The sequence below is a fragment of the Chenopodium album genome, chromosome 6 (genome assembly GCF_948465745.1).
Source record: "Chenopodium album chromosome 6, dcCheAlbu1.1, whole genome shotgun sequence".
Classification (NCBI taxonomy): Eukaryota; Viridiplantae; Streptophyta; class Magnoliopsida; order Caryophyllales; family Amaranthaceae; genus Chenopodium; species Chenopodium album.
In genome coordinates, this window is record NC_137839.1 from 36479423 (window position 1) to 36489551 (window position 10129).

The 10129-nt window shown below is 34.7% G+C and overlaps 1 protein-coding gene across 1 annotated transcript; it reads left to right on the forward strand.

Moving 5' to 3' along the window:
• The first annotated feature begins 350 nt into the window (after nt 1–350).
• Nucleotides 351–7785, forward strand: LOC145636025 (uncharacterized). The gene is made up of 4 exons (XM_081687463.1): nt 351–532; nt 601–811; nt 1069–1992; nt 6555–7785. Exons 3-4 carry the CDS (start codon nt 1078–1080, stop codon nt 7314–7316), a joined length of 1677 nt encoding a protein of 558 aa, XP_081543589.1. The 5' UTR covers nt 351–532; nt 601–811; nt 1069–1077; the 3' UTR covers nt 7317–7785.
• The last annotated feature ends 2344 nt before the right edge of the window (nt 7786–10129 follow it).

The following is a 10129-nucleotide window of genomic DNA, read 5'->3' on the forward strand; positions in this document are numbered from 1 at the left end:
AATGATCCTTGCTTTAAAAATTATAACTTCTAAAAAAGGATTGCATTTGATTTAATACATTTGCTTTACATAAAAAATAAACCAAACTTTCTAAAATATTTAATTGTTCAATATAATTTATATGTGGTTTTGTTAAAAAAAAATATATCTGGATATTTATTAAATTGTTGAATATAACTTTATACGTAGTCTAAAAAAATGATTTTTTAAAAATAATTATTGAACAACCGTGCATCTATTGCACGAGTTTAACCTAGTTAAATAATGAATTTTAATGTTCAATTATTTTTAAAATATTTAATGAATGATATTATTTTTATAAAGTTACCAATTTATATTTCACTTGCTAAGAGAAAAAACAGAGGTATAGAAGAAGAAAGAGAAACATTAACGGTCGAAGCTCGAAGCCGAAGCCTCTCTAGTCGCCGGTGGTCTCCGGTCACCACAGAAGATTGAACCAAGTCGCATCTCCAAGGGAATCGCCGTTCGCAATTGTTAGAGTTTTTGAGATTTGGGGGAAATCGAAAATTAGGTTAGTAATTTACTGATTTTGGGTTTTTTTTCAAAAAAATATGGCCTAAAATTCTAAGGAAACGTCAGAAAATGGTCTAAGCCATCCTTAATACGTACCCGAGCAAGAGGCTAGCCGTCCCCAAATTGGATTGCCGTACCACTTTCGAAGGGGACGCCTTGGGATGTTTCCAAGCCGTAACCGTCCCCGAAACGTTTCCGATACGGGAGACGGCTACAATCTGACGAATCCGTGTATCCTTGCTTGCCGTCCAATACTTGTATTGAAGCAGCTTCCGAGGTAAGTTTTTGTTTCTTTTAGTAATTATCATAATAATTTTGCAATCTAGGGTTATCTTTGATTTAATTTAATTTAAATTAATTGTCTGTGCAGTAAATGTAGGGTTCGAAAAATTAATTCTAAAATACTAAGATTATGAAAAGAAAATTTTGGGCCTAATTTGATAATTTAATCACATATCCTAAAGATGTTGTGATTTTTCGAGATAATTGAATCAAATTTGGTTGCTAATGTATTGCACAACCCTTTAATGTTAGGATTGAACTATGAATTCCGAGAGGAGGATTACCCGTAGTTGTTCTAGATTGTTGGGAAGAAAAGTAGTTGTTGGGTTGAATTCACAAAGTAAACAAATAGGCAGGAATTTGTTCAACAATCAGAGTTATGAATGGAAAGCGAGGAAAGTTCTCGGTCCGGTGCAACCCTCAGCTGTTACAGTAGGTGGTGAAGTGAAAGGAAAAAGTTGTAGTAAGGGGAAGGAAAACAGAAGTGATTCTTGTAAAGGTTCTAAAACAATTAAGTCGACTTCTCTTTCTGGTTGTGTTAATAGAGGAGGTCGAAGGGGAAGACGAAACAATCTTTTTGATGATGAACATGGAAGGGATGGCAAAACAGATGATTCATGCAAACAGAAGGAGGGAAATGTGGAGAGGAGGATTACGCGTAGTGTTTCTAAAACAGATGATTCTTGCAAGAAAAAAGATGGATATGTGGAGAGGAGGATTACGCGTAGTGTTTCTAAAACAGATGATTCATGCAAACAAAAAGATGAAAATGTGGAGAGGAGAATTACGCGTAGTTTTTCTAAACAGGTGGGTTTAAATTGTCAAACTATGTTGAGGCGGAGCACCCGAATGTCTTCTACAGGCAGTGTTTCATACATTAAGACTGAACCACGAATGACAATACAATGTGGTTCAGTGTTGTCTGCCTGTGTTATAGAAGACGAGAAGAAAGATTCAAAAGACATCAAGGCTAAGGTAAAGAAATCTGATGATTGTGCTGAAGTAGATATACAAGGAAGAAGGGAATCCAAGCTGAGTGGAGTGAAAAGGAGAAGAAAGCAAGATGTGCTTCAAGGGAATAGTCAAGGGTGGACAAAGGAGCAGGAAGTAGCGTTGCATAAAGCTTATTTCACTGCAAAACCAAGTCCGCATTTTTGGAAGAAAGTTGCTAAACTGGTATTTTCCCCATTATTTTTGGATCTTGATGTTTATGCCTGCTTGCTCTTTGTGTTTATTATGCACATTGCTCTGATTTGTTCTGCTAATGTGTGGACTGAGACAATGAGTAAAAGAATATCAGTAGTTTTCTGCTGTGCATCATGTGTTAGAATATAGATTTTGCTTCTATATTAATCTCATTTTTTGCTATTTGATAAATAGAATGGTTTCTTTTGATTGTCAAATTGTTATTAATAAGCACCAATGTACCATTGCTTACAGCTCATTTCCAAAGTCTTGAAGCAGGATAAGTATAATAGGATCTAATGCAGGGATACTAGAATATTATACTTATAGTAGATTAAAGTAACTTCCTACCCTTGGCCCTATCACAATACACAACATAAAAAAGGCATCTGGAAAAATTATGTTGCTACTTTCTTGAAGCAAAGTATTGATTTCATCTGTGCTGCACTGCAAACATTGATGAACTTGTAGGATTTGACAATATTGACATTGCCCTGTATTTTTCTTGTTTTAAATCATTCATTCCTTTCCAAAGCTCAACCTCTCTTTTTTATTTATTAGATACCTGAGGATTTTTCTCAAATAGTTTCAAATTGTGAATGAAGCTTTGACATGTTGTAATCAGTGAAGTATTCACTAATTGGTCTTATACGTATTGCCAAAATCTAAGAGTTGAGGGTTTTTGTTGATTTAATTTGTTAAAGAACTAAACTACTCAAGGACCATTGACCTTGTCTCATGGGATTTTGGATATTGAACTATAGATACAACTAACTTTTTTGCATCTTTATTAGCCTAGCACAGGTAATTACCAGTCATCTGACAGTTTTCAGACTTTGAGAACCTTTAACAAATGTTGCTGAAGTTAGACAGCTCGAAGCAGTTTGATGTCTCCAGAGATAATAATTAAAATTTGAATTGACTACTGCAGGTTTCCTTTTTTATAAGTATTTTTTATTTTTGTATTTTCCTCGAAGACAAAAAATGTTGATAGTTAGCAATTAATTGCTTATTAAGAAAGTTTCTTTCTTTCAATTTATATTAATAAAGGCAATCATTTATCCAAATTGATTTTGAAATTTAAATAGAGATATTGACTTCAAATCAATTTTGTAAGGTATGATATTTTGACAATGTAGTACTTCATTAGTTTTCAACAATAAGAAAATACCACTTTATCATAAAGTAGCTATTAGGTTAGTGACTCATTCATGGGGCATAGTTTTTTTCCAGTCCAAGTGCCAAGCCTAGATTTTTGTGGTGGTGTGTGATGAGATTGTTATGTCGACCTTAAACATATAGGAAAAGATCAAAGCAAGTACACATCGACGAGAAACATGATGAAAGTAACCTCTGTTGGTAATAAGTTTTATGAAAAACATGTAAAATGGGAGGCATCTCGGAAGAAGGGATCTTGTATTTTTAGAAAGGAGATGTGACAGGAGTATCTTAATGCAGATATGTAATGAAGATTGATACCTTAGCAGAACTTAGTTGAGGCTAAGAGGCATGACTTGATTTGATTCGAGCTTACTATTCCCACAAAATTGAAATATAGCTTGTTAAGATTTTGATTGGTGATCACAAGTAACAAAATTTTCTCTTCTGTTAAAATAGACTTGCTGGTGAATGAGGATGTTTTTTTTTTTCCTTCACTTTCACCCCCCCTGCTACTTCTATATGGGGTGCCATTACTGCCACAACTGACTAAAAGCCATAATGTTAAGGTGACCATGCACTTTTGCTGAATACATTAACTTCTATTTTTGGCGGAGAGGATGCCTATCAGTAGTAAGTTCCTTTTGAGCTCCATTTGGAGAATTGGAGATTGCAATGATGCTTAGGATATGCTGCTTTTGCAGCTGCATCAGTGGAGTTTGAATGTATCCCTTGGATGAGCTAAAAAAACTAGAGCTTTGGATTTATATAAGAGGAAGGGGATGGATATGTTAGTTAAAACTTTATCAACGTGGGCTATTTTTTTATTTTATTGAATTTGTTGTTGATGTCACCTCATAAAGTCTAATGAAGTTTGATAGAAAATTTTGTAGGTTTGTTAATGATAAGTATAAGCTTTAGAATAAAGTTGCCAAGGTGAACTACGTTAAATGGACATGGTGTATGATGCAAGATAGTCCTTGAAAGTTAAGGGTTCGTTTGGCATTGCTGTGATTTTCTGTTTTTTGGTTTTTTGTTGTATAAAAGTATGTGATACATGTCACATAATAAATAAAAAATTATTTAAACTTATTAAAATCATAATAATTTTGAAAACTGACAACAAAAAAGTGAAAAATACCTTTTTCTAGTTTCTTGTTTTTGGTTTTTAGTTTTCGAAAAAATAGGAAATTGAAAACCAAAAATGGTGCCAAACAACCCCTAAGCTCCCAAATTTATGGTGAGTTTTGCAAGAAAAGCTGCATGATCTATAGGGAACAAGCTGTCTTATGATAAAATAAGGTAACCTTTGATGTCTGCTCAAGGCACGCATATTTAGCCTAGGGAGCTTAAAAAGGGATTTTAGACCACCTTACGAATAATTAGGCTAGGCTGGTGTCAAATTCAGAGTACATGGCTGTGTCATACTATGATTTCAAATTGCAGAATGTAGTGTAGTGCCAGTCACATTGATGTCTACATGGTCTGCTCATACAATAGTGCTCTAGGGGTGTACATAAAGCAGACCGGAACTGAAACTGGACCGGAACCTGACCGGTGGATTCAGGTCCAGGAAAAAATTAGAATTTTCTGGTCTCGACTGGAGACTGGTCCCGCTGTATTTATTTTTACTTTTTATATTTAAGTTTAGTTGTCACCTAAACTAAACCTAATGAAACCCATTCCTATAGCCGCCCTACTCCACTCTCATTCTTACTGTGTAATTTCCTCCATCTCCTCTCACGGTCTCACCCACACTCTCAATCTCTCACTATAACCCAAACTCTGGCTAACCGGTCCAAAACCGGGTCTGATTTGAACTCCAGGTCTGAACCAGAACCGGACTGGATGATTCAGGTCCGGTCTCTGGTCTGCGAAAATCAGATATTCTGGTTCTGAACCGGTGTACAGTGCATGTCTACAAACAACAATTCTTCAACCTTTTTGTGTTCCACATGTTTTTACACATCCTAACTATGCATGAGATTTCACTAATATTTTTGTTTTTGACCTGTTTTCACCTTTGTTCTACAATTTTTTTTTTTTTTTTTTTTTTTTTTACAGTATTACACTAAGAAAAGGTCTAAAGATCTGATTCTAAGGTTGGGATATATTTGAACTTGGATTAAATCAAGTAGTCTCATATACTTTCTTTTGCTTTCAAAAGTTTAACTCACTCTAACTCTTTCTCTGGGAAAGTTGGGAAAAGTGAGTGTGTATAAGAAACAGTGGATAAAGTAAGACAATTAGACAAAAACATGGGTAGATATATAAGGAAAAGGTTGATAAAATAAGAGATAGTGAGTGGAAAGTGTAAGTTAAAGATGGATAAAGTAAGAGAGCGGGTGGTAAAGTGTAAATTTGTGATAGAACAAGCAGCAAGGCCACCTATCTTATCCAATATGCCAGAAGGAAGAAACAAGGGAGGACCACTGATGAGCAGCAACTACAGAATACAGAACAGCCACCAGCAGGGCAAGCAGCCACAGCACACTACATCAAATAGTGGTGCATCTGACTGAGGACAGCTACTAGGACAGAGGATTCAAACCTTGTATATAAGAGAGAGGAGGGAATGAAAGAAGGCAGCTGATAATTTGTATTGTGTTTCACATTAGAGTTGTAGCCTAAAGCTACTCTGAGTTTCTGCTATTATCTGTTATTGCCTGAGTGTGAGTCTTGAGTCCATTGCAAAATAGTGTGGGTTAAGAGGAGTAAGGTAGTGAAAAGGCTTTTGCTAAAAATGGGATGAAGTAAAAGCGACTTGAACTATCTGAAACACTCTAAAACAGTAAGTGAGTCGAACTTTTGAGAATGAAATTAGTTTTCATTTCATGTTGTAGGAGACTTTTAGCTGAATTATGTGAGAGGATGGGAAAGATAAATATAAACTTGCAGAGTCCTCAAAGTTGACACTTTAGGCCAACGCCAACATTGCGAGCTTGTGACCGTAGTGTGTAAGAGATATCATGGGACATTTATAAATAGTTTCTAAGAGCTAAGATATATCTCTCTCACTTTAGATTTCATAATTATTAGGAAGAGTAAGCAATATTTAGTTTGTTGGATTTGGCCTCTAAGAATTTCTACGTGCTTGAAGGGCTGCATTATTGGAGGATTTGACTTTGTCTTTGTTTCGGAGTTTCTGGTTTTGTTCTGCTTTTCAGGTGAGGTTAAGAATTTACTTAAGAGTAGCAGAAGGGAAGGTTGATACATTTATTGCATTGGCGTAGAAAATTTCAGCTGCAATTTGGTTGTGTATCAAGTCTACATTTTAAACATTATCATCCTAAATTTTGTAGATGAGATGTGCATGTGTCTAAAACAGTTGCAGCAACTTTCAAAGAACCGTCTTATGTTCATGTCTCACTGTTGTGGTCATCCAATTGTTTCAGGTTCCAGGAAAGTCTGCTCAAGAATGTTTTGATAAAGCTCACTCAGACAATCAGACTCCACTTTCCTCTAAGTCATCTTCAAGAGCTAAAAAACAGAACTTACCATCTAACTTGGTCTCTGGAAGTGAATTGTTTAAATATGTTGAAACGAAGAGAAAAAGGCCTTGCAAGAGTAAGTGTAAGAGCCGTGTGGCACGTAAAACTGTGAGACAATTATTGCAGAAGTATTGTCATGTGAATCAAGATAATGAAGCAGATTTGTTTGCTGTTCTTGAGCCTTCAGTAAATTACTCAGCTGAAGCCCTTCAGCTGAATGCTGTACAGTTGACTCCGAAACAATTACAGAGAAGCCCAGATTCCTCAAAGTCTTGGGACAGATCTTCTTCTGGCCGTAAGAACCACCTTTCGAGGTTCAGCAATCGAAGTGCAAGCCCCCTTACAAGTCCTCCAGTTCTGAAGAAGGTGAAGAATATGGCTTTACATGAGAAGTATATTGACCAATTGCACATCAGGGAGAATAAGAGAACGGTGGCTTTCTCACGCTGTCTGAAGTCAGCTCGTAACCAATTGGATAGAAAAGAAAACTCTGTAAACTCTGTTCACGTGAAGGATATCATTAAAGCAGCGAAAGATGCCCTAGTTTTTGATGCCAAAGATGCCATTGATAAATTTCAACAGTCGCAGGCCAATACTATAGAAGGAGTTTCAGACTCTGAGGAATTTCTATATAGTGATAATGATGAAGATGAAGCTGTGCTGTAAGATGCATCCTTGAGCATGCAACTATAGTAATGGGACTCAATTTGTTTGAGCTGCTGTATGATCAGAAAGATTTGTTAAGATGATGGATTTAACCAGGGCTGAGGCTGCACTAGTTTCTGACCCAAGCGACTGTTATCCGAGGAAATCTTCAATCACTGTTAAAGATGAAACAGAATTTTAAGATTCTCTCTTGAGCTTGCTAACATATTAGAACTTGGAGTTAGATCTGACTTTGTAATACTGTACTATCCAAATATGAATGTATATTCAAAGTTAATCCATAGGCTTTTTACCTAGCCCCAGTCGTAACCTAGGTTAGAGACTTAGAGATACATGTTTTGTATTGTCATTCTCTGTACATTAGTTCTGTACATTTGAGGCATCATATCTGGCTGCTGCATGTTGATTCCCAAGATAATGTTTATATTCAGGAATTTCCTGATCAATGTTAGTGTCTGAGTTCGTATGATGTTATCATCCCATTCATCCCAATATGCTCTATACAAGATTTTTGTCTCACTTTTTTGATATTACGGATCCCGTGCAACGTAAGATTTGGAAATAATAAATGTACTACTTATTTAATTACAACCTAAGTTCTACAATAATTCACCAGGAAAAAGAAAGACAGTTAATTATGTCCAAACACCAATAGGTTATTATTATTATTATTATTATTATTATTATTATTATTATTATTATTATTATTATTATTATTTTATTTTATTTTATTTTATTTTTACGGTTTTCCTTCGATTTTCTTCTTTTTCCCCTTTTTGTCCTTCATCTTTCTCTCCTTTTATCTCCATTGTGATTATCAGTAGGGGGTACCACCAGTTTCTTGATCAGTGATAAGCCCCAAAATTCCTTTTTAATCATTTATAATAATAGATCTCATCCTTACGATGGTCTTGATCGGCGTAGATGATTTATCTTTTATCATCAAAAGTTCTAATTTTTTGGTGATTCATACGGTGTTGATCAGTTGGCAGATCAATAGCTACAATTAATTGAATCAAGTTTTGTTCAATTCAAAAACTATCAAAAATTGAAAGGACCCATAAAGTTGTGAAAATTTGTACATTAGGTTTTGACACGTGTCATTATTGATATTACTGTATTACATATGACATTAAATTTGCATGATATAATACTCTGTATATACTTTTGTCAGAGAAATGATTTTACACTTTTAAATTTAAGTCAATTGATAAAATAAAGTATGAGTAAATAAAACAAATAAGTCAACGGATGAATAGGATGAACATGATATAAATAATTGGTAACAATATTATTTTATTGATAAATATTTTAGAAATATTGGTGGTGATAAAATTTTTATGTATCTTACAATATTGCTTATTTTATTTATGTAATGCAAAATGTTTTTCATTTTGCCCTGACCCTAAAAATTTGAATACAATAGCTGTCAATATAATTAACATAGACTAAATATTATTATTAATCATCAAAATAATATGATATCATCAAAGATATTAACAATGTTAAAAATCGAAACATATATGGTCATTACTGTTTTATAGCACATCCACCAATCACTACCTTTTACACGTGCCACACTTGTGAGTGTGTGGCCATTAACATGAGATTACTCTATTAGTATTATAGGGTTAGTAATATAGGGGTTCAATACTTAGTGAATAGTGATTAATATAGGGTTTCTTTGTCAGTATAGTAGGCATTCTTTGTTAGTTAAGTTTACTTAATAAGTATAATAAGTTGGTGTTGCTCTATTAGTATAACAAGGCAGGTTAGTTAGTGCTATAAGAGTTACTTCATTGTTTTGCAGGCAACCAAAAGTTATATGGCTAGTCGCAAATCAAACATACTGAGTTGCATTACAATTTACCTCTTTTTTTTTTTTTTTTTTTTTTTTTTTTTTTTTTTTTTTTTTTAAGTTAGGAAGTTTCAAAGCATTCTTACAATTAAAAAAGTTCATACTATTTTACAGAAACATTTTTTTTTGGTAAAAGTTCAATTATTTATTTACCAACAACAAAGCCTTAGGGCCTGTTCACATTTACTTAATTTCAATTTAGTTCAGTTCATCGCCAATCAATTCAGTTCAGCTCAGTTCATCTCCTAATTTCCCTCTCTCATAAAATATTCATTTCAGCTCAATTCAGTTCAGCTCCAATCAGTTCAATTCAGCTTCAATCAGTTCAGTTCAGTTCAATTCAGCTCAGTTCAGTAAATGTGAACATGCCCTTAGTCTGAAAATGATTTGGGGTCGGCTAACGTGAATAGTCATAAGGAATTGTTCGATATGAAACGAATGGTGCCATTAGAACAAGTGTATTATTATGATAGAGGGTTCTGAATTAATTACACAACTAGTTATTTAGTGAAGTTAACTGATCAGAAAGCTGGGCTAGAGGCCATCTCCGATCAATGAGATTAATATAGTTAATCTCACGACTTTCCTTTGACTGAACCCAACGGGTCACACCCAATCATGCAACCAAATTAAAGCGACGGATTAAGCCGAAAGGCATTAGTATGGCAATAGATATATTTCATAAATAAACGTCGAATTCTGAGCTTAGAGCGTCGAAACTGAGCGTCGAAGTTTGAGTCAAATCTAGGAATCGACAAGACGAGAAAATAAGTCAACAACACATTGTAGGTCAAACACCTAGCCGTAGCCTCGTAATTAGGGGTTTACATTATATACCTGGATTGGAAACCAGACCTGTACCGAACCGGTTTGGACTGGACTAGACTGGACCCGGACCAGTAGTTTCAAGTCTTGTCTCGGTCCTTACAAATGAGTGAATCCGATTTCTGGTCCG

Coding starts and splice junctions, on each gene's coding strand:
- LOC145636025 (XM_081687463.1), top strand. CDS start 1,078: ATGAATTCCGAGAGGAGGATTACCCGTAGTTGTTCTAGATTGTTGGGA. Junction 1,993..6,554: donor GGAAGAAAGTTGCTAAACTG/GTATTTTCCCCA, acceptor CAATTGTTTCAG/GTTCCAGGAAAGTCTGCTCA.